This window comes from Desmodus rotundus, chromosome 10, assembly GCF_022682495.2.
Source record: "Desmodus rotundus isolate HL8 chromosome 10, HLdesRot8A.1, whole genome shotgun sequence".
NCBI classification, from domain to species: domain Eukaryota; kingdom Metazoa; phylum Chordata; class Mammalia; order Chiroptera; family Phyllostomidae; genus Desmodus; species Desmodus rotundus.
Genome location: NC_071396.1, coordinates 53,453,217 through 53,479,215, shown reverse-complemented (window position 1 = coordinate 53,479,215; position 25,999 = coordinate 53,453,217). Strand labels below are relative to the sequence as shown.

Here is a 25,999-nt window from a genome sequence, read left to right as displayed (position 1 = left end):
GAAAACAGTGTTTTTCTCCCTGGAGACCAAGTGCTATACAAAACCAGTGCTCTTATTCCCTTAAAGCTGTGAAGAGCCTACTAACTGAATCCCTCGCTTTTTCTAGTATGAACCAGGTATTTACTTGGCAAATTGTGTTACCTCGAGTTTTCTGACTGGAAGCTGTAAGCCAGATCAAAATTACTCTTCCAAATGAAACTCAATTCACTCATGCCACAGACATTTCCCAAACTGAAAACAAATTATAATACACAGGGCAAATACCTATTGGAATCTAGGGGAACATTTTTGTAAATAACAGCTTTATTGAGATATAATTCATATACCATAGAGTTCACCCACTTAAAGCTTACACTTCATTAATTCCTAGTATACTAACAAAGTTAAGAATCAGTCACCACTGTAAGTCTGTAACATTTTCATTATCCCCCACAAAAACCTCACACACCTTGGTAGTCATTCCCTATTTCCCCTCTTAACTCTAACCCCAGAAACTACTAATCTAATTCCTGTCTCTGTAGATTTGCCTACTCTGATCATTGTATGTAACCGGAATCATACTATATGTGGTCTTTTATGTCTAGCTTCTTTCATTTAGCATAATGTTTTCAAGATTCATCTCTGTTGTGACATCAATACTTCATTCTTTTCATGATGAAATAATATTCTATTGTCTGGACATACCGCATTTAATTTATCCATTCACCAGTTGCTGCTTCCACTTTGGGCTGTTGTAAATAAATGCTCTAGGAACATCTGTCTACATGCTTTCACTTCTACTTCTCTTCAGTATATGCCTAGGAGTGAGATTGCTGGGTTATGAGGCAATGCTATATATGCTTGACATTTTTTGAGAAACTGCCAAACTGCTTTCTAAAGTGCTGCACCATTTTATATTCCCACCAGTGATGGAAGAGGGTTCCAATTTTTCCACATCCTTGCCAACATTTGTTATTGTCTTTTTTATTATAGCCATCCTAGTGGGTGTGAAGTGGTATCTCACTGTGGTTTTGATTTGCATTTCCCTCATGACTAAGTACCTTGGGCATCTTTTCATGTGCAGGGGAGGGTTTTTACTCCTTTATACGGTAGTTAGAACAGAGCCTACTAGAATGTATTTGTCAGAGGGGAAATTACTTTTAAAACTTAAGGAGGTTTTCAAAATGTTCATAACTGACTCAACAGTCAATTGAAGCCTTTTAGTTCTTCTTTGGAGAGGTTCTTAAGAGGCTCTTGCATAGGGATGACCGCGAAAGAAGTTTGGGAGAGAACTGCCGTTCTGCACAGTGCTCTGGGGAGCCGCTGAGGCAGCTTCCAAAGTTGGATGCTTTGAGAATAGGTTTGTAGATACGGCACTGATGAACTTTTCTGTCCAGACCAAAAATTATTTTGCTTCCTTACCCCATAAACACTGATTAAAGTTGGAAAATTGGAAATAACCCGGCAGCTGACAACAATGAGCCTACTCTCAAGGTACATGCTCATAAAGCTATCAGCACAAGTAGCTGAAGAAAAATGGACAGAGCTAGACCCACCTTACAGAGGTAAGTCAGTCCTTGAACCTTTTCATGTGGAACTGTGGGAAACCAGAGGTTTTCCTAGGTAAGTAATAGGTAATGGAAAAGAATACTATAGCACCTTCCAAGTACATCCAGAAAAAAATTAACTTCCACTAACCTACATTAACTACAATTACTTCTTTTGGAACATGGCAAAGCAAAACCCCTCCAAAAATCTGAGTAAATGTTTATCCTTTGAGTTTCCCAACATTAGAACTTCCCCAATTTGTTCTAAACCAGCAAACCCCTTTTCTTTAAATAAATCTTACACAGATGTTACACACAAAGGCCTTACACATTACACATGTAACGTAGTATTTATTAGCATGTATTAGTTCAAATGTATACAATGCTTATATGTTGCAAAGACAAACATTAAAAGCTCAAGGTAACTCTCTGCTGCCCTTTAATGTGTCTAAGTTTCATGGTGATGATAATTATCACAGTTAAAAACTGTGTTAAGAAATGGAACTCATCAAACCACTCTGCCCAACAAGAAACTCATGAAGTACAGCTTCAGTAACGCTACTCGGAATCTCTAAACTAGAACTGGCCTAAGTTATGACACTGCCTGCAGCCCCACACTTCCCTGCATCTCGGTCTCTCTCCGTCTCTGTGTCTGCTACACTCACACACATACAGGTTTGACTTCTACTCTCATCAACCTGAACTTCCTGCTGATGTCATGATTAGGTTACGAATGATTAACAACTGCTTTATTATTTAACATGGACTGAGTACCACTAATATGATAGGGACGACAGTGCATACATAGCAGGTCATTAGTCAGGATCTATGCCTAGCAGGTTCCTAATCTTAAGTTAATTGAGATCTCCCACTCTGAAAATCGAGTTTCCACTAAAAGGTTTAGAACACCATCACCACGGAGCAGTTCGCTAATGACACAAAAAGTCCGAGTGGCCCGACAGATGGAAGCGGCTCTCCTTAATCCCCGCAAGCAGGTGATTCAGCTCTTTCACTGAGCCAAGGCTCAGAAAAGGTCAGGCATTTATTTGCAATTTCTGTATCCTGATAATCTCCAGAAATAATCTCTCATTAAATACCTACTAGGCTTGCATTTTTCCCTTAATTTGACTTGCGATGACTCCTTGCAGGAACTGTGACTCCTACGCTCGACATCCACTGTCTTGCGGCTAAGGCTTATCTTCCTTCCTCAGCCCCAGGTTCAGCCTGCCCAGATTTGCGCACAGGACAGCCCGAACAGCCGCCAAATAATGAATACTCAGAGAGTGCACCAAATACCCAGGTTGACCCGCCAAGCTAGAAATGTATCATCCTCCTATCTTTCATTTCAACTTCTGAAGCCTTGTTTCTTTGTCGCCTTTTAGAGAGGGCCCAGGTCACACCAACCTGTTTTTTAAAGTTCTATGGAGAACATGACAATAATGGAGAGGTGGACTGACGCTCTGTCAACTTGGAGAGTCTCAGGACAGCAGTGGGAAGACGATGCCTGGCAGACCATGGCATTTGTGCTACCATGCCTGGGGTAAGAACTCCGAGACCAGGGAGGCAGGGTAAATCCAGAAACAGACGGTTTTGCTCTTTAGGGAACAACATACTACAAGATTCAATCAAATTATTTTCATGTCTAAAAGAAGGAGGTTGGTGAGCCAGATAGACAGAAATGGCTTTTTTTTTTTTTTAATGTTCATCTGAGGACATTTTTTTCATCGCTCTTAGAGAGAGAGGAAGGGAAAGAAAGAAACACTGATGTGAGGGAGAAGCATCAGTTGGTTGCCTTCATGGGCACATATGGGGAATGAACTGGCAACCTAGGGTATGTACCCTGACCAAGAGTCGAACCGGTGACCTTTTGGCTATAGGATGATGCTATAGCCACCTGAGCCACACCAGTCAGGGCAGAAATGCCTTCTAGCATAATGGTGACTGGCATGTTCTGCAGCTTCTAGTACCTCATGATACCTCACCTAAGACGCTTTCCCTGGCTCTTTACACCTTTAAAAAGATCAGGTGTATAGGTGGTAGTAGAGTGTGAGAACTACAATAAAACTAACAGCATAACCCTTAGCTATGTTATTCCTCACATCTAAATTATCACCAAGTTCCTCAATTTTATCTCCAAATATCTCTCATTTTTGTCTAGTCCTCTGCTTCACCAGCACCACCCTGGGCCTGGCTTTCATCATCTGTTACCAGGACTGCTTCAACGACCTCCACACTGGTTTCCTCACCCTCCTCTGGCTCCCTCCAGTCTCTCCTCCACATTGTAGACCCTGTGATCTTGACAAAAATCAGACCATATCATCTCCCTGTTTAAACTCTCTCAGTAACACCTCACTGCTCTCAGAAGGATAACCCAAATCCCACAACACCCTGCTTGGTCTGGCCCCAGTCTGCCTCTCAAGCTTCATCTGATGTCTGTCTCCTAGACCCCAGAATCCCAACCACACTGACTTTCTTCCAGAACATCCAACTGACCACTTTCTCCCCAGCCAAAGCTGTGGATTTCACCCAGAAGCCCCATGGCCCAAGTAACTCTGAATCCTCAGGTCTCCAGTAAGTACCAATTCCTCAAAAAGCCTCCCCAACCTCTCCATCTAGATCAATGCCCCCATTGCGCACTAGGATACAGCATCATCAACCTATCCATCAAATCAAGCAGCACAAGTGCAAGCTTACATTTATTTGTATAATCCAGCAAAAAAATATCTGTCTACCAAACTAGACACACATCCATGAAGGCAACGGTCCATGTACATCTTTTTTACAATATTTTAAAGAATTTATTTATTTATTTAATTTATTGATAACAGACAGACAGACAGACAGACATCAGTTTGCTATTCCACTTATTTATGCATTCGTTGGTTGATTCTTGTATGTACCCAGACTGGGGATCAAATCCTCAAACCTTGGTGTATCAGGATGACTAACCAACTGAGCTACCTGGCCAGCACTCTTCACTTATTTTATTCAGTACTGTATCTCTGTCTTTCACTGTTTATACATTGCTAGACAGGAAGTAGAAGCATACAATTTTTCATTTTGGATGCATGGATAGGCAAATTGGTGACTGAACAGTGGGGAGAGTTGCTGAGGAGTAGTCAAAATGATCTTTCAAATTCCAACTGATATAAAACCCTAGGAGAGTAGATGAGTTATTTAAGCTCCTGAACCTCAGCTTTTTCATCTTTTGTGAGGAAACAATGGTTAAATAAAAAAAATTAATGGCCTGATCTAACCACTTCCTTCCTTCCTGTATCAACACAAAGAGGTACTATCCCCTAGAAGTACAGGCCTAAGAACAAGGAAAAGAGAGAAGAAAAACAAAAGCAGTGCAAGCCAAGGCATGGAGCAGAGGAGACAAAACCGAGTTTAGGTTTTCCTGGACACTTTCAGAAATCCTCTGCTTGTTTATCATGGCATTATCATCCCCGAGCTATATGTGGTGGTGTGAGCCATGGGCTGGGCTAGGGAGGGTATGAGGGGGTGTTCCTCCACATCACAGAAACTGGGCCATCTAAAAACAGTCATAATGGCCTGAAGGTTGAGGAAGGCCCTGGAAAACAAGGGCATTCTCCCCTAGAGCTTAGTGCTGCCCAACAGATCTCCCTCTTCAGGTCCAGGAGCCCCTTTTCTGAAAATCACTGACCTGCTGTTGCCCTACCCCAATCCTCAGTAGTCAGAACGAAGAAATTGGGCAAGAAGTAACCAAATCACCAATCTGAACAGAAGGGACCCTTCCATACCATAGGGTGACTGGCAGACACATGGTCCGTGAAAACAATGCTCTGGGACACACCCCCAAATTACAGGCAGCCTGAGAAGTCTAACAGACCTCCAGGAGACAAATCCTTTCCAAAGGAGAGTGTTGATCTTCTGAATTAGTCTCCGCACATAGTGGAATGAATTACTACTCTCCTAAAGCTGGTATTCAACAGGTTTTTCCTAGCCTGAAGTTTTCCCCCAGAAAACTTATTCAATTGTCCTTTGATTTAAAACAACAGCAACAACAACAACAAAAACCTTTCAAGCATTTTGTGAGAGAAGTGGAATTTGCTGGAAGTGCTGCACGTCTGCATAAAAACAAGGGATCTGAGAGGTAAAGGAAGTTGCTGCCCCGTTTTTAACATGGATGGGTACAGAGGTGGTCTAGAGTCGTGATCGGGCTACCATTTTATGAACATTTAAGGACAGCTCCATGGGCATGTTCTCACCACAGAAATTTGCTCAACTTCCCAACTTGATCTGCTCTTTCCCAACCTACCTGCTCCTTCGAAACTTAATCGATTTCAGCACCATTAAAAGCCATGAGGAAATACACCCACATTGAAATGAATATGAAAGCCACCTGGCGAGTAGATTGCCAACTGGCTCACACACTCAGAGGGGCACACTCCTTATTCTGAGAACCCCCGGAGTTGCTAGGACTCCCTGGCTGCAGCCCTAGGAAACTGTACTTAGCTCTCAGAAGTTTCCAGTAGGGCCCAGGAACACTGACCAATTGGTTCTTAATTGTCCAGGTGTGAATTATCTACTTTGGGGATTATCTACAGCCAATTTTTAATCCCAGGACAGCTCCCCAAGACCCTGTGCTCCATCTGACTTCCCTGCCTACTCTGCCTTATACTCTGCTCTCTGAGCAATATGCATAAATAGGAGAATATGTACTAACTTTAACATTAACTGAAATCACACAGTCAGAAGTGGCATGTCTTGGAAAGAAAACAACAGGCTTTAAAGCCAGATACATCTGGATTAGAATCCTATCTCTGTGTCTTTGCTACTCTCTGGTTGGGTGTGATAATACGTAAGGTGCTTCACGTCTCTGAGATTCCCCTAGGATAACCCACCCAGCTGTTGCAAGGGTCAAATGAAATATACAGCAACTGTGACATACTCGGTATTGAATAAATAAATGGCCATTACCAGTATTACCAATATTAGGATGTTACTACCTCCTAATACTTGAACTTTCCAGTTGATGAAATACTTTCCATACTCAAGTCAATGTTGTCCTTATAATAATCCCATGGGGTAAATATTGTTACCATTCTTACTACTAACTTCTTGCTGTATTTCTACACTAATGGATATAATGAAGGATAATACATTATCATTTATAGAATTACAGCTTATTTGATTTTCCCAATATATCTGTTAGGTTTTAATAATGAGAAAAGCCAGGCCCATGATGTTAAGTGGTAACAACGATGATAATGGAGCTAACACTCACTGAGCAGACTGCGTTGCTCTGGGCTAAGCACTTAAAAGCATCCCCTCCTCCTCCTCCTCTTTATTTTGTAGGCAGGAAACCTCAGCTCAGCCAAGGTTAAGGAACTTCTGCAAGATGATGGCATCAGTGAGTGGCACAACCAGGATTCTGTCCCCAACAGTTTACTCTCTACTAGCAGCCAGATTCATTAAAAATATACAATGGCTTATGTCACTTGACTGATCACAACTCTCTAGGGACTTCTCATGACACTTAGAACACAATCTCACCTCTTGACCATGGCCTCTCATGGCCTAGTCCCAGCCTACCTGAACACTGTCCCTGTGGCCTCCTCCAATCCAGTCACAATGGTCCCTCCTGATATTTCTAGAACACATCTAGTTCATTCCCTCTACTTCAGGGCCTTTGCACGTGCTAGTCCCTTTACTAGCAATGCTCATCTGCCAGCTCCTGACATGCCTACCTCCACCTCCCTTTGCTCAGGTTTGTCTCAAATGTCACCTCTTTAGACAGGCCTTCTCTACTCCAGCTACCCCTTCCTTGTCACTCTCTCTCCCTTTGCTCTTAATTGTTCATTGAACTTCTCTCCACCTGAAAGTACAGCCTTTGTCTACCTGCTTACTGCTTCTTGTCAGTTTCTCTCAATAGTATAACTCCACGACAGCAGAGACTCTATCTGCCTTGTTCATTATTGTAGTTTCAATAAATATTTCCTGAATAAAGGAACAAATACAATCTACATTTTCACCAACTGAGACACAAGAAACCAGTAGGTAAAGTCCCCACACTCCAGGAGCTGGCTGAACACAGTGCAGGGGCCCTGTGATGAGAAGCCCAAGACAAACAGGACTGACAGGGATCTCATTCATTCCTCAGCCTCTAAGCATGAATACTGCAATCAGAACTTTATTCCCTAGCCTACTACGTACACAGATGTCTATGTTCTTTTTCCATGGACACATGCAAAGAAGAAAAAAAAAAAAAACCCAAGAGGGACACAGAGTAAAGAAAGTAGAATAGGTAGCAGGAAAAGAGATGAACTCCCTGCTGAGACTGGAATGAACCTACCAGCTCTCAGCCTGAGTCAAGGGAGGCTCTGAGACAGCTGTAAAGTGATCCAACTCTTGGCAAGGCACAGGCAGCCAGAGTGGCAGTGACTGGATTCGTACAGGCTGAGGGCTGCAGATCAGCTTGTACAGGACTGTGTCCTTGTGGGTTTTTACATCTGCAGCCCCCTAGTCCACCTTAAAATTTCAAATCAGGACAGTCGTGAAAGAGTAATACTTAATGCACAGCGCAGCAACACCAACAACCTTAATCAGGACCATTTGTCTCCTACACTGGGCTCTGGACAACCGAGAATGAATTATAGTCAGGTGGCCACAATTCCTTTCTGCCTGGAGGCCTGGGTGGTTGTGCACTGATTCCTCAACCAAGAGAGACTTCTCCAGATTTCTGAAAATCCAAGTGTCTCAAGACCAGAACCAATTGCCTCTGCCCATCTAGATCCCTTTCTTGCCTTTATCTACTTGTCCTATCACCTTGATCAGCCCTAGGACTGGTTTAGATATTTTCTGCTCATAACAAACTCTGAGGCAGCAAAGGGCAGGAAAGCGAGAACACTCAGAATCAGAGGCCTACCACTGGCACCTGGAGTCACTATTAAGGGGTCGTGTGAGACGGGCACACTTCACCTCTCTGCTCCTTCTCCTCATCCACAAACCAGGCCTTGTGAAAATCAAACGAGGCAATGTCTGAGAAGGTGCTCCAAGGATCTCTGGAGAGACTGTCCCATGTCACGATTTTATACAAATAGCCTCTGGTTTTGAAAAATGTTATTAATAAATAAAAACAGCAGAGGGCAATATTTAATGATCATCTATAATACCAGACACCACTGAACTAAGGATTTCCTTCCTAATTCCATTTAATCCTCTCAACAAACCAGTGATATAAATACTAAAGCTATTCTCATTTTATAGATTAAAACAAACTAAGGCCTGGTGAACTTAATTTCCCAAGATCACACACTCAGGAAAATGTGAGCCTGGGATCCCACCCCTTGTTTGTAATAACACTCCAGAGCCCGAGCTCCCAACCACTACTCAACACTATCCCCACTGAGGGCAATCGTACATGATTGCCTCTGCTGACTCTCACATGTTGAATGTGAGTCGCATTCCCTGAACACTCCAATCAGGGTGGGAAGGAATGATACCAAGTAACCACAAGTTTGAATTCAGAATGAGACCTCATTTTTCTCATCTGCAAATGGGTCGACAATACTATCTACTTCATAGGGTTCTTCAAGAATCAAATGACATAATGTATGTCAAACACTGAACACATTGCCCAGTACAGAGTCTATGCTCAATAAACATTACTCCAGAACCTGCACTTGGTGGCAGTGGGGGAAATCTTTCAGTATTTGCCTCAACAACCCTTTTCCCTGAGCTTTAGGAGTTAATGATGCAGCCAGGGGCCTGCTCACTGTTGCCTGGCTGAAGCCCAAACTGCGGTGGCCAAGGGGTGGCTCATACCTGCCAGGCCACAGCCTGCTGTCAATTCAAAGACCACAACACCAGGAAAAAGGGGAATATTAGGCCACAGCAAAGTCACACATCAGTCTGAAGTTGGCTGAGAGAGGCTGGATTTGTTAAGTGTCACTGAGGATAAGCAGAAAGGTTTCTGATCGCCCAAGAGAGTCCGAGGAACACCACTGCCCATCATATTGTTGGGGCATGGGATCTCATCAAACAAGATGGCTGGAAAACCCAACAACAAAATCTCTGAGAAACAACCTGTTCCTTTTCCTTCCTCTCTCACTAGTCCGAACCCCTCAGTCAGGGCTATTCTCAAGTTGGGTATTACTGGTCAACTAAACATAATTTGAGCTCAACGTGGGCCAGAGCAACCAGGATCCACACACAAGTCACAATGAAAAGTGCGGTGCACAAAGTCAGCACTTGATGAGCTAGTGTCATGCCATCTCACCTGACAATGCCTCAGGCATGAAAGTGGTGGCCACAGAAACCTGCCATGGCATGGGCGGGAGGGGAAAGGAGAAAAAAAAAGGGCTGAGGGGGGGGCGGGGGCAGCTGAGAGGGAACGCAGGCAAGGGAGGCAGCCAGCGCCCATCTTCTATCAGCCCAGGCCTGGCAGGCGTGGACGGAAAGCTGGAGGGGAAGGTGCACTCAGCTGACTGCCTCGTGGGCCAGTGCACAGGAGGCCAAGTTGCCATGCACATTAAAGCCATCCATCCTTCTCAGGTTTAAGAGGGGAAATGTTCTATTTATAAGCCACCGACCAGTGGAGACCTGGCAGCCACGGGATGGCTCTGATCCCACAGGGATCCTGGTTACCAGTGGCTGCCTTCTCCTGCCTCTCAACTGTGGGTGTTCTAACAGCAAAAGGCTGAAGGTGACTGGAAACAAACGGAAAAAGAAAATCCTTTTTTCTGTTCTCTGCTGCTTTCATGCGACAGTTGGACTTCCAGTAATGGCTGAAGGCTTTAGAGCCAGTAAAAAAAAATAGTGACCCATGCAATCTCATCAAGCCTTTCTTCAATCTTCAAGACGAAATCTCTTTTTTTGTTTTCCAGATCAAGGGAAGCTGAGGCACAGAGATGAAGAGAACGTACAATCAGAGGCAGGGCAACCAGCACACGGAGCAAAGGTGATGACACCGTCCCTGTGTCCTCTCTTGGTCTTCAACCTCATCCTCATCCTCATCCTGATGGAACCAGAGAAGCCTTGTGAAAACACGTCTGGGAGTTTGATCTAAATGATGGTCGAAAGAGCGACGAGCACACGCAACAGAAACAACATATAAAGCAGCTTTGGTTGTGCTGTCGAATGCCTGCAAGAGCGCAGCAGGCCATGTTACGGTTCTGCACCTGGGATACTTGAAAGTCACTGAAACACGTGACTCTGGCTGTCTTGGGGTCACGCATGGTGTGTGAGGAGTCACTGAAGTTCGAATGACGAGGCTCACTAGCTGGAATATGGAATGGCCTCTCAACAGCAAAGAGCCAGGCAGGTTAGGAGTTAGAGGCCGATGATGAAACTCCTTCCAGCACCAGTGGGTTGGCCACATTATGACAGGACAGCAGAACGGAGCAAAGACTTCATGCATATTAAGAAGGGGAGGGAGGAGGGGGATGACTTTGGCCATCAGGCAGACTCTGATTTGAACATCAGCCCCATGACTTCTCGACGGGGCTACCTGAACCTCTTTAAGCCTGTCTGCTCAGCTGTAAACTCAGTTGTGAAAGGAATTTCTGCAAACAGCAACCACTCACATACAACCTTCATGCTTTCTGCCATAACTTCCTGCCATCTCAGACTAATGTTCAAAAACATATCTTTGTATTAAGCTAAGTGTTAACAAACTATTGTCCGTGGGCCAAATTCACCACTGCCTGGTTTGTAAATAAAGTTTTATTAGTAACCGCCACGCACATTTGTTTTCTTATTGTCTATGGCTACTTTCACACTACAACAGTAGAGTTCAAAAGCACTGCAAAACCAAAAATATTTACTATTTAGCCCTGAACCAGAAAAACCAAACCCTTCCCTAAACAGTAATGTAGAAAACCAGGGGTTTACGTGTACTCGTGCCCACACCCTAAATCTAAATCGTACTTTAAAGTGTTTGTCTGGTATACCTACGATGATCTGAGGTACCACCAGTAGTGTGTATACCCCAGTTTGGGAAATCCACTCATGAGGATTAAATGAAGTAACACTCTCATAAGGCACTAAGCCTGAAAACAGCAGGAGTTCGGTGGCCGCCCTTGGTTCTCCACCCTGCTCCCCTCTGGAGCAGTTCTGCCGATCCCATTTGCTTTTCCTTCTCAGGTGAGGGAGTAATTGGCATGGCCAGATAATGAGAAGGAAAAGAACCAACGGGAATTAGGCACTCACTGACTAACGTGCCAGATACTGCCCTGAACTTGAATCCTGACAGCAACTTTCTGAAGTAGGTGTTGTTATTTATCCCTGTTTTACAGAAAAGGAATGGAAGCACGGAGAGGTCCGACTCGGAGTGAAGGTGCCACAGCCAGTGTGCCGGCATGCTAATGCACAACATTCACACGGCGCCCTCCACGGACACAGCTCTCTCCAACCTGCATGGCAGAGCCCACCCACAGGAAATTTTCTGAGATCTGCACGAAGACTGAGGTACAAGGATGCTCAAGCTGATGTTACTCATGATGTCAAAAACCTGGAAAGGATATTCAAGTCCAGTGATAGCAAATGGTTCAACAAATTGGAATATAATTCAATGACAGAAGAATAAATAACCATTACACATGGTATTTGTAAACAATTTCCATGGCATGGGAAAATGCCTGTAAATTTTTTAAAGCAGAATGGAAACAAATATATTCAGTATAATGCCAATTAAGTCTAAATACACATTGACATTAACAAAATACATATAAGAAAGCATAAAAAAGGGAGTATCTCTGGGGGTGGTATTATAGATGATTTTCACTGAATTTTTGAGAATCATTGCTAGATTTCTATCGTATTCTATGATTACTTCATATTATTCTTATAGTAAGTGGAAATACATGTTTTTCAACCTGCTTAGTAGTGAAGTTCACAGATTCAATGTCTACACCCTACAGGACTAAATCCTAATTCCAACTTTGCATTCTTCCTCCAACTCCTGCGCTTCCCCCCATGCCCCAGTATGAGTGACAACTTGGCAAACTACAGTGGGTTCTTGAGCATCACACAAATACAAAGGATTCTTGTAAAAGTAGCAAATTAAAAACAAACTGGAAAAAAATGAAGGGACTGAGAATTGAAAGTAAAGAGGAAGTGTTATATTTCCTTTTTCTGGGAGAAGGGGAGGTGAGAAGTTTCCATTTTTAAGTCTTTCTAGCCTAGATAGAAGCCCATTCTGAGCATGCTCTCAAACCAATTGGCTCTGGGCACTTTGTCTGCACACTGGGTACATCTGTAGACAGCAGAATGTTGCACACACTCACACACATCTGTCTGTTGTCTCCTAGTGGTCTGAACCTCACCAGCAGATTATATACTCACTCCTTAAAGGCAGAGATGTACGTTCAACTTGTGAATGACCTTTACCCCTCAGTACTCTGGTCTCCCAGGCCAGGGCCACAGGGCCAAGAGCACTGAAAGATTTTGATCAAGTGAAGAGAGAGCTACAAGAAGCCTGGACTCCTGCAGTTAAATCTAGTAAAGGTTCAGGTAGGAGCAAACAGGAACATGTAAAATAAGAGTGGGAAGCAGAGTAAGTGACTGCAATGTCCTCCTGAAAAGCCAGATGGTCAGTGTTGAGCTAGGTCCTGGAGGTGCATGAGAAGGCACATCTGGAGCAACTAGGCCTAACCTATGGAATTTGAGTTAATACATTAAGGGAAGTGGCCCTATGAAATCAAGATTAGGAGACAGAACCCTCTCCGTCTCAATCTGACAGCCTTCAGCCTTCAAACAGCCGGAGAAACAATGGGGCAGCAGCATTTCTGTAAACAAGCTAATCTTTTTTAGAGCTAACAGGCAGTAACATTTATGATTTAAAACTTCAAACTTGGAACAGACCCACTCAAACTAGAAAAGCCTGCCTTTCCCTTACTCTTGCATTGGACTGGTGTATCCTCTCTGACAAGTGCTTGGCATTCTAACTGTTCCTCAGGTGGGACTACAGGACAACAACAGTCCGGGCTGAGAACAGGCCATTTCCTGGCTTCTCTTCCTGCTTCTGACTCAAACTCATTTCAAGGGAGAATAAAACACTTTCCATAGAGCATTTGGGGACTAAATCTCATAACTGAACCAAAGGGTGAGCAAGCAACAGCACATGTAGACTCAGGAGATATGCACGAGGACGGTAAAGGGGGCCACAGAGGGTGTGGGGTGGGAGGAGGGGTTCTTGCCCAATGCAGAGTCCTGTTCTTTGTAATAAGAAAAGGTACAAATCAGTGACAAGTATCAGCTGTCTAGATTATTGACATTTGTGAGATCATTCACTCAGTAAAGAAACCTAAGGAGCAACACACCATACTTCCTTCCTCTCTACTACCCTCACTCCCATCTTTTCCCTTTCCTTCTCTACCAGGTAAGAATTTGGCCAAGGAGAGAAAACTCAGTATCACTGATGTGTATTCCTGATTCTCTGGGAACAAACCTGGAAAGGATCCCTAATGGCAGCAGAATCCACAGGGTGAGAGGTCTGTAAGATTGGCAAAAATAGTAGAGTGGTTTTTGAATTTAATATTTAGGGATTAACTAAACCAAGAATACACTAGGCCTCTAGGCAAAGAACTAAAACTCTAATAAATGACACAGGTGGTCTGAATACATGGAAAGACATTTGAAGCTCTTAGAGAAGATAAATTAATATTATGAAAGTGTTGATTTCCCCCAAATTAATCAATACCACTCAATGCAATCCTCAATGAAAATGTTTAAGTTTCTGAGGAACTTATTACATATGCCAGAATTTATACAGAAAAATAAAGGTCTACAAGCAGGCGAGTCATATCTTAAAAAGGAGAGTAAAGACAGGAGACTTAACTTACCACATATTAAGACCTGCCTCAAAGTCATCACATTAAAACCAGAGCTGTATGAACACAAGAACAAACAGAACAAGGTAATAGAGCTGAGAGACAGAGCTCAGATATTCAAACCTGATGTACAATAAAGCTGGCACCAGAGGTCAAAGGTTAGTGTGAAAATTGACTCTTCATATGGATAAAAATAAAACTGGATCTTTATGAAACATCATATATAATGCTAGATGTCATATTAGAAGCTTAAATGTGAAAGAAAATATCATGAAGTCAACCAAAGAAAATGTAGGTGCACATCTTTTGACATGGGTTAGGAAAACCTTTTCTAAAACACAACTTGAAAATCAAAAACCAGAATGCAAAAAAAGAATAAAAAGATTAATTTGAATTTGAAAGGTAAGGCTTTATACTCAAGGGAGGGTATCACACATAATATTAATAGAAGGATGACAAGATGGGAAGAAATATTTTAAATGTCTACAACTAACAAGGAATTAGTATCCAGAATATAGAACTTTACATATCAACACAAAAAAATAGCAAATGCCATATAAAAATGGGCAAAGGACATGAATAGGCAAAAAAAAATAGAAGAGGAAACCCAGTAAATAAGCACAAAAAGAGATGCTCAAACTCATTAATTATCAGAGAAATGAAATTTAAAACAACAGTGAGCTATCATTTTATAAGACTGACCAAAAAGGACTTCTGGCCAAGATGGAGGCGTAGGAAGATACACTTCGCCTCCTCGCACAATCAAAAGAAGGATAACAAATTTAAAAACAAAAAATAACCAGAACTGCCAGAAAATCGAACTATATGGAAGTCTGACAACCAACAAGTTAAAGAAGACACATTCATCCAGACCCATAGGAGGGGCGAAGACAGGCAGCTGGGCAGAGAGGACCAGGCAGGCAAGGCGGTGGCTGGCAGAGTGGGTGGTCCCACATTTCCTCCAGATAAACCAGGAGGAGCAAGTGAGGAGCAAGACAGAATGTGCAACCCAGGGAAATAAAGCCTCAAAGCCTCTGACTGAAAAAACCTGTGGAGGTTGAGGCGCCAGCAGGAGAAACTCCCAGCCTCACAGGAGAGTTCGTTGGAGAGACCCAGGTCCTAGAATGCACACAAGCCCACCCACTCGGGAATCAGCACTGGAAGGGCCCAATTTGCTTGTGGCTACTAGTGGAAGTGACTGAAAATGAGCAGAGAGCAGAGCAAGTGGCATTGTTTCCTCTGGGACCCCTCCCCCACATACAGCGACACAACGAAGCAATGTGGGTTGCCCCACCCTGGTGAATACCTAAGGCTCCACCTCTTACCACATAACAGGCCTGCCGAGTCCAAAAATATGGCCCAAAATAAAGAACGGATCAAAGCTCCAAAAATAAAACTAAGTGATGAAGAAGAGATAGGCAAACCTATCAGAACAGAGTTCAAAACACTGGTAATCAGGATGCTCACAGAAATGGTTGAGTATGGTCACAAAATAGAGGAAGAAGCGAAGGCTATGAAAAGTGAAATAAAGGAAAACATACAGGGAACCAACAGTGATGGGAAGGAAATCAGGACTCAAATCAACAATTTGGAGCATAAGGAAGAAATAAACATTCAACCAGAACAGAATGAAGAAACAAAAATTCAAAAATATGAGGAGAGGCTTAGGAAATTCCCGGACAACTTTAAATATTCCAACATCTAAATCATAGGGGTTGCCAGAAGGAGAAGAAGAGCAAAAAATTGGAAACTTACTTGAAAAAATAATGAAGGAGAACTTCCCCAACTTGGTAAAGGAAATAGACTTCCAGAAGTTCAGGAAGCTCAGAGAATCCCAAAGAAGTTGGACCCAAGGAAGCACACACCAAGGCACATCATAATTACATTACCCAAGATTAAAGATAAGGAGAGAATCTTCAAAGCAGCAAGACAAAAGGAGACAGTTCCCTACAAAGGAGTTCCCATAAGACTGTCAACTGATTTCTCAAAAGAAACCTTACATGCAAGAAGGGGCTGGTAAGAACTATTCCAAGTCATGAAAGGCAAGGACCTACATCCAAGATGACTGAGAATGGAAGGGCAGATAAAGTGCTTCTCAGATAAGGTCAAGTTAAAGGAGTTCATCATCACCAAGCTCTTATTATATGAAATGTTAAAGAGACTTATTTAAGAAAAAGAAGTTGATCAAAACTATGAACAGTAAAATGACAACAAATCAACAACCAAGTCTAAAACAAAAACAAAAACAAACTAAGCAAACAATCAGAACAGGAACAGAATCACAGAAATGGAGATCACACGGAGGGTTATCAGTGGGGAAGGGAAGGGGGGAGAATGGGGGAAAAGGCACAGGGAATAAGAAGTATAAATGGTAGGTACAAAATAGATGGGGGAGGTTAAGAATAGTATGGGAAATGGAGAAGTGAAAGAACTTATATGTACAACCCATGGGCATGAACTAAGGTGGGGGAATGCTGGTGGGAGGGGTAGGAGTAGGGAGGAGGGGAATAAAAAGGAGGAAAAAATGGGACAAGTATAATAGCATAATCAATGAAATATATTAAAGAAAAAAAGACTGACAAAAAAAGTAGAAAGCTGAATAATGGCAAGAGCTGGCAGGAATGGAGAAACCCTTATGGAGGGCTGGTGGGTCTGAAGACCGACAACTCTAGAGAAGGACAGGAGAGCCCTCCCTCTAATTGTGACCAGCTATTCTCCTCGTGCATATAACCCGAAGAAACTGTCATGCAGCACTGTCATGTACAGTGCTGTTCCTTGTGGTGCTGTCAGTAGTGACGAGGAGCTGGAGGCCTGAGGAGGTGGGGGACATCTCTGCAGAAGCAGATACACAGTGCTCTACACCATGGAATGCGCAGCAGACAGAAGCCATGCTTTGGAAGCAGACAGAGAAATGTGGATGGCTCCTAAACCATGCTGACAGAGCAAAGTAAGAAACTGACCATTTAACCATTTATGTAACTTAAAAGCACAGGTAGATAAAAAGATCCATATTGTCTGAGAATACAGTTTAAAAGTACATGTTAGAATGATGGCCTACAGGGGAAGACAAAAATAGGAATTGAGAAAAAAAGAATGAAAATGAATGAATGGAAGACCCTGTGATGATAACGTGCCACCAACAGGGGAGTACGACTGATGCAACCCCTCTGTATCTGAGATTCACACAGAGAATAGAGGAGAGGAAAAAGGCTCTGCAAAGAAATGCTCGGACGTTTATCTGCTGCCATCTGCTCCCTGGCAACTGGACCCTTTGGAAAACACCAGCAGTTGACAGACATTATTTATGGCCCTGTCTTATACTCCACAGCACTGTATGCCCTGAGAGGAATTTCAAGATGAAAGCCACAGATTCATAAGTGCCCCAAAGCGATTTGCTTTTGCTACCTGCCCATTCTGGCTCTCTAATAAAATGCTGGCATTCAAATTCCCACCAAAAGATTTTCCAGAAAGACAATGCTAGACATCTGGAATTTGGGTATTAAAGGTTAAAAAAAAAAAAAAAAGCAATGCCCCACTCTTAAAACTCACATTTGATTGACTTCTTCACTTTAAAAGGATTTTGATCGCAGTATAAACAGAAAAGGAGTTCAGACCCTGGGCAAGAGTGCCACCTGTGGCAGAGGGTGCTGTGTGGTGAAAATGCAAATTACTGCAATCAAGAAATACTAAAATACAACTACCAAGAAGGGGAGGGGCAGCTATGGCACTGTATGACAGAAAAAAGGGGTCCCAGTGCCAGAGGAAGTAAGGAAGCACCGTTTGCCAGCTTGGAAATCAGTGACCAGAATATCTCAATACTGCAGAAAAATAATTTCTGTCTATACTCCTGGAAAAGTGGCCCATGTGTTTTAACCCATCTTTTCCCCCTCCTTCTTGCTAAATGAAAGGGCAAGCAACTGAAGAATCATTACAGACTCAACGTAGTCAACTCTGTGCTCTGTGAATAAATGGATACCAGAAGCAAAATGTGGCAAGTGTGTATGCTCCCCAAAATGGAACTTTTTGTGGTGTTCTTTTCCTAGGGAGGTAGAATATCCTTGTGGTCAACAGCAGAGCCTTAGACTTAGAACTCATATTAAAGCACGTCCTCTGAATTTACTAGCCTCAATTTCCTAATCTACAAAAGTGGGCCAAAAACACTTATCTCACAGAGTTTTGAGAGCATTAAATGAGTTAATTGCATAAAATATCCTGGAACATAGTAAGTGGTCGATAAAAGGCAATCTATTAATAGCTACTATTGTAAAATATATGCGCACTGTAGGCAATGCAAAGTATAGAGAGGTATTTAAAGTAGAAGGTCAGTCCCTCTCAATAATCCACTCTCCATCCTAACGAAGATTTTGATGAAAAAACTGTATTTCCAGACCTTTTTTAAATTAATATATCTAGACCAGCAATTTTCAATCAGTGTGCTGCAAGAATTTTTAAAACATGCAATACCTGACTATTTAGTCAGGAGCACTGACCTCTCTTCCAGTAAGACTGTCAAATAAAAAAATGACAACAACCAGTACAACAATAGGCACCTGGTGTGAATGCCTCATCCTAAACCATACATATACAAGTCATACAATGGCGTTGCTTCTTACTAGTCACGTCACATAATAAGGTTGTATCTGATTAGTTACTTCTTGGTAGCAGAAATCCTTACATTCAAGTAGGCATCTGATTTTGTAAAGTCATTTTGGATCAAAAAGGGTACGTAGTTACTATTGTTATTATTTTTTTGTAAATCAAGCAAAACTCTACCTACTTTTTTTGTCAGATAGGCAAAAATATATTTTTTGGTGTGCTACAGAATTTTAGTAATTAGTTTCTATGTGTGCCATGAGATGAAAAAGGTTGAAAATCGCTGATCTAAGTCAATCAAATATGCAATTCGTTTTACTAAATATATTGTTCTATAACATAATTTTTTGAAGCTTCAAATAACAGTATATGGATCACTATTTCTATAAATATACCTAGATCTCTCTTGTTCTTTTTAAAGCCTACATAGTACTCTACGACATTTTTAATCAGTTTCATATTGGACATTTAGATTGTCTCCAATTCTTTGCTATTATTACCAGTGTTCCAGGAAATTCCTTTGAGATACAAATGTCTTTGAACTCTAGTCTCTTTCTTTGGGACAAATTGTTGGGTCAAAGGATATTCACTTTTTCAAGGCTTTCAATACACATTCCTAAAAGGCCTTACAGAGTGGCAGAACCAGCAGACAACGCCCACCAATGGAGTCAGGGTCATCTTCCACAACTACTCGTACTCATCTCAAGCAGAGAGAAGCAGGTTCGTAAGATCACAGCTACAAGGAAACATCAGGTCAGGGATCCCCATTCATATGCCTCTCATTCCCTACAGTATTTTTTTTTTTTAGGAATTTTACTTTTTTGCCATTACCATTTATCCCCTCTTCCACCTCTACCCACTTCTCTCCCCTCACCCCACAATTACCTCACTGTTGTTCATGTCCATAAGTCCTTTTTCTTTTTTGCTCAATCCCTCCACAGTTCTTGAGTCCTCAGAAGTAGTGTGTCCCAGGTTGGGGCATGATATGGACATCTGTTACCTCGGCCTGCTGTATCCTAGTGGGTCCCCTGATCTCCCTCCTGCAAACCACTCTCCTCCCATTTTATGCACTACCCTTGGAACTGTTGATCAAGGTATCTTGTTTTCCCCTGGCTGGGCCCAAGTTAAACTAACCCAATGCCTCTTTCCTGGGAATTCTAGTCATCCTGAATTTTCAGCAGAGTGAGACAAGGACTAAAACTTGTTTTATCACCCTGCAAATATCATCCAAGAGAGTCTTTCTCATCGGTTCCTGGGTCTCTAGAGGTGGTATGTCCACAAGCCTGGTTCTTCAGCACTTCCTATCATACTATGAGTTCCCCACAGCCTTCCATGGTCCTTCATAATCATTGCTATTGTTTTTGCTATCATTATTTTAGCCCAAGTTAGCCATAGTTGATGTCAAATGCTCTAAAACAATCCCACCTAATAAAGAGGGAAAGGAAAAATTACTTGTTTCCTTGAATATTTACTTAAAAATTGTTTTCCCTCATTCAAATTTTAAGGGGGGGACCCAAAAAACATTTTTTTCTGCCCTACAGGCCTCTTAACCTACCAAAAGCCCCTATTCCAAATATACTTAATATCTCCTATCAAACTCCTGGTAAAATCTGTTTTTATGAAAGAATGAAAGAAGGAAAATCTCTGTCCTATAATGGATTACACACACACACACAATAGCTCACCTTCCTGTTCACATGGAGAGGTACTTGTTTTACTGCTTTTCTGACATGACTGGAATTCATGGTAGAGCTACCTTGCATTTTTTTTCCCAAGTAGATTTTACAAAGCAAATCTGAGGCAGTGGGACAGGATTTCCTTTGTACCCTTATAGCAACCTGGAAGGAATCTGTTTTTCTCCTGTGCACCAAGGAGATAATCAGCTCAAACACTCTAGCAGTAGTAGTTTTATTTTAATCCCCTCATCTTTAAAAGGTTGCAGGTCCCCTCGGAAATTATGATTAACCAGAGTTCTCAGAGCCAGCAGCAGAGGGAATGTCCTGGATATTCTAGAGACTGTTGAGGGTCACTCCTACCACAGAGGAATATCATTACAGAGCTTGCCACCTCCACCCCTTCCTCTCCAAAGAGGCAACAAAGAACAGAGTTCCTAAGCTATCACTGAGATAGTTATTGCCTCTCCAGTCCGTCGACCAAGACTGTGCAGGAGGCAAAGTCAATTCTGGCTTTCTCATAGGACAGGGCTTTTGGGGAGCTGGATATTACTGGATTAAGTGGCTTTTAAGTGATGATTGGAGGTACATTCTTAAGATGACCTAGGATTAACTGAGATAACGTACATGAAAATCTTTTGTTAAGTGTGAAGGGTTCTATAATGCAAAGTGTCATCACAGCCTTGCCAGTCAGGCTCACTGAACATCCTGGAGTCACTGACAGGGTAAGTCAGGGTGGAAACCTCTCTGGCTTCACTGGGAAAAATGGGGCAGACCCAACAGGCCCACAGCACCTCCTGGTGGCTCTTTCCTAGAGTAGCAACTTCTCAGAGCCCAACCCCAACCCCAACTACAGAAAATTATCAAAGCACCATACTTACTTCCTTCAGTCTGACTGTCTTTGTTCGAGTTGTAGACCTGGAAAATAGAAATAAACATTTACCTCTGGGCATTTTATACCACTCTACAGGTTCACTGAAGAAAGCCATTACCTTTCCCTTTTCCCTAGTTTGTGCTATATGATTGAAGACAATTTCTAGTTAGACCTCAAATGTGAATCCCTTCTGTAATTATCTAGTTCCCAGTACTTCCGTAATGGTTCTTAAGCATGTGTACATTAGAATCATCTGTGGAACTTTATTGTAAAAAAAAAAAAATCATATTCTGCTCTGACTGGCGTGGCTCAGTTGCTTCAGCATTGTCCCACAAAATGAAAGGTCACAGGTTTGATTCCCAGTCAGGGCATGTGCCTGGGTTGCAGGTTTGGTCCCCTGGTCAGAGTGCGTATAAGAGGCAACAGATCAATGTTTCTCTCACATCAATATTTCTCTCCCTCTGTTTATCCCTCCCTTCTCCTCTCTCTAAAAACAAATAAAGTCTTTTTTAAAAATCACATTCCATCTTTATATGTGTGTATATAAAGCTAAAAAAGAGAAAACATTTTAAATTAGTTATAAATCATTAAGCATTAACTGTGCACCAGGCAATGTGCTAAGCAATTCACTTGAATTATCTCAAATTATCCACAAAACAATTCTTCTGGGTAGGAACTGTTTTATCGCTGTACACAAATGGAGAATTTGAGATTTAGAGACATTAACTAAGGCTTCACAGCTAACAAGTTACAAATTCAGGAAAAGATACATTACAAACTATTAAGTATTAAGCACTGGGGAATGGAGCCAATCTTTTTCTTTTTTTTTTTTTTACCTTATAGGCATTTGTAAATTTGAGTTTTATAAGAAGAACATAGTACTTTCACAACAGAAACCCCTTAAATGACGCACAGAAATCATAAAAGGGAAAGTGTCCCACGTAAAACAGACAATGACATATGGCAAGAGTCAGCAAGCTTTTTCATTAAAGGGCCAGATAATAAATATGTCAGGCTTTGCAGGCCAGGAGGCAAAATCAATGATAGTATGTAGGTACTTGTGTAACAAGGGAGAAAACAAATTTCCACAAATTTTTTTGTTGATAAAATTCAAAATACCTGGTCCGGCACAAATAATACCTCTTTTGTATTACAAAATCTTTTATTACTACATCATAAGCATGTAATTCTGTAACATAACAATAACACACTCAAGAACACCATATGACATTTTAGGTGAAATGTTCAAATTAAAACTATAAATTATTACACCCATATTATTATCCTACCAACTACACTCAAGCAGGCATTACTTCTGCCGGACCCTGTATGCTAATTTTTCCAAATTATACTTTTCCCAGCAGGTAAAAATCCCTTTTGGGGTTTCATGGCTCTCTTCTCATGGCTCAGTTCCTCTAAGGGTTAAATAAGTGGTTCTCAAGCAAGAGTGAGTAGCCATCAGAATCACTTGGGATATCTTTTTTTTTTTTAAGTTATGATGACCAGCATCACCCTATGCTTTTTCATACTAACAGACTCACAATCACCAAAGAAAGATTTGGGCACTATGACATTTTTTCTGAAGCAGAGACTTGATTTTATCTAATAATGTCAGCATATCACGGATTGGCAAACTATGGCTCACAGGCCAAATCCAATTCACCCACCTGCTTTTGTACAGCCCATGAGTTAAACCTGGTAACTACAGATAAACATTTGCAACTGATTTGATAGGAAATACTAACTTTGAAGCCTAATTAAGCTTAGTGTTACTCTCCCTCTAAAAATATCCCATTCTTCTGATTAATAGACCCGTATTGCAAAAACTTACACTCCTTGGAAAAGATATCCTTTCTGTACCAGAGAGGACACGTTTGCCCATTCTCCCTCAGCAGCACCTCCCCCATCCATACAAGTAAAGAACTTGGACTAGATCATATTTTTCGAATTGACCTCACAGCACCTGCACAAGGACTACCAGAAGGCCTGGGAGTGAAGCTAAGACTCCAAGTTTCCAAATGTCCCCCTTTCCTTTGCTTGTACTGGCTTTATTCATGTGACTATCAAATGAGGGGATACTGGCTTTGGAAAGTTTAAGACCTCTTTAATGGGTGATTTCTAAAGTTAGTAGCAATTCATTAATTTGTTTATTCATTCAAGCATTTAACAAAAATTTACTGTCTGCTTGTAATGGCCAGGCACCGTTCTAGATACTTGGGATACACACGACTAGAACAGCTACGATCTCTGCTTCCTGGAACCTGCCTACTAAGGAAGAAAACAGAAATAAACAGATATGCAAATGTGATATTCAAATATCCTTAACTAGAGTGAGAAAATAAAAGTCTCCTATGGACCCAAGGTGAGGAACATGTTCTCTGAAGAGGTGGCATTTGCACAAGACCTGACTGATGAGAGGACCTCCTTGGGAAGACCCGGAGGCCAGGGCCAACAGCATGTGCATGTTGGAGGGAGGAAGGCCAGTGTGGCTGGCAAACAGTGCAAGGTAGGAGCTAAGGATGGGGCACAGGTGCAGTGACATGATCCTACAGGGCCTTGTGACCTGCTAGGGAAGTGGGTAGCCTTGTAATAGCTGGGACCAGTGATCCATGGTTAGTGACGTTCACTAAGCTTGGAAAGCTGGGCAAGTAAAATGCAGGAAAAGAGACCATATTTTGGCAATTATTTTTTTCCCAGCTATCCTTTCCATTAAATTCAAACATTCTATCCCAGAGACACTTGCTCCTGTTTATAAATGGCAAAATCCAGAGGAAATAGCAAAATGCAAGGCTTTCAGCTCTCCTTAATGAGGAGGTAAGTTTGCACCAAATTTCTTTCCTTCTGTGTTTCCTGGGTCTCAGGATACCTCTGCCTGGAACACCCAAGCATCCCCCCAAGTTGGAGAGGTGTGATCAATGAGCCAAAGACACCAGAAACATGTGCCGCCCCATTGTCAGAGGCCGGCCATTAATCTCTGTCTGGTTTGGGTAAATGAGCCAAAGAGAATGACTTCTGAAATGAAGCTAATAAACCATGCCCGCCAGGAGTGTGTGACTACATGACCCAACCGGGAAGGCAGGGAGTCTGGAAGCAGCCTCACTGTTACAAAGGCCAGATGGCAGCATGGTGAAAGGGTGGTATCCTCTTACCATGAGGAAAGTGAGGGGGGTGAGGAAAATCTTCATATGCTTCCCCAACAGCACTAAGAGGGAATGTCTTTATTTACTGAGCATATACCAAGTACAACATGACATCATCTCATCCTTGAAACTGCCTCAGGTAGTACTAAGGTAAGTTACTGTGGTTGTGCCCAGTCTACAGATGTGGAACCTGAGGCCCAGAGAGGTTTACCCGGTCTGTCCGAGGACACAGAGCTGGGAGGTGGCGTACTATTATATCTTGCCCCTCAAGGGATGTTCGAATCCTCTTTTACGTTTCCAGGCAGTGGCAAATGCACACACAACTACCAAGACACCCCAGAAGTCTGTGGTTCATAAATACCCTCCACAGTGGCAGAGGTAAAGGGTGAATTCACCCTTTAGAAATGTTCTGGGGAAACCATCTACAGAAATCATAGTTGCCCTCTACTGTCAGACTGAAGTTCAAAGGCAACGGCAATTTCCTGAAATGAAAAGTCTCTAGCAGTGGCTTCTGGCTTATGATTAGCAGAGCTATCTCAGATTCATATTCTGTCCAGGAAGGGCCTCCAGAACCTTTGTCTTCAGAGGACAGAACCCAGTTCTACAGGATCACTTGAAGGGGACATGAAACATGAAACAATTCTGACTATGGGTCCTAGGAAGACGGATCAGTTAATAACAGTATAGATGAGAATCTGAGACATTAGAGGGATGAGAGCACTTTCCCAAAGCTAGGTAGCTGGAGGAGGCCAGAATCCAGAGAGGAACTCCTACAGTCTACCTTCAGAGCCCAAGCTCTTAGCCACTAACCACAAAGTAAAAAAGACATCGTGATGATGATGACGATGGTAGTGGCAGTGATGGTGATGATGAGGATGAGGATGAGGATGATAAAGGTGATGAGATGTCCTTGGGTAGCTAGGGAAGGCAAGTCAATGGAAGAAAGAATTTGCCTTGAGTCACAGAGAAAATGAAACTCGGTATGGAATGGTCCTCTGATTCCAGCCTGAAGCGTTCACTACCAACCTATACAACAAGCTGGCACCTAACATAGAACTAACACTTCATATTCTCTCTGAATCACAGGGCTTGATCCTGAAGATAAACACCAGGCAGGAAAGTGGGTCTTTGATACAAATCACAGGGCACAGCAATTCTGAGTCCTCACCCAGAAGCTACAATGGGAGTACAATTTAATAAATCAAAGGAGGGTGAGGAAAGCCTTCATATGCTTCCTCTGCACTAAAATGTGATTTAGCAATAAATTCTGTTCACTGCTGAGCGAATTCAATTTGTATGTCCCCAGAGAATTAAGAGAGACTACAGAATCATTTGGATTCCCAGAATTTTTCTACGGGTAACCTTTATGACCATTATCCAGGCCTTACTAAGAAAG

General features: G+C 42.3%; 1 protein-coding gene across 9 annotated transcripts in view; it reads right to left on the bottom strand.

Moving 5' to 3' along the window:
• The window catches only part of ARHGAP26 (Rho GTPase activating protein 26), a 451,541-nt gene that overhangs the window by 180,915 nt on the left and 244,627 nt on the right, over positions 1–25,999 (bottom strand). For all 9 annotated transcript variants that reach the window (XM_045183872.2, XM_045183873.2, XM_045183874.2 and 6 more), the window contains one exon: positions 21,471–21,507. In XM_045183872.2, the coding sequence (XP_045039807.2) occupies positions 21,471–21,507 (37 nt within the window). The remainder of the gene's footprint in view (positions 1–21,470; positions 21,508–25,999) is intronic.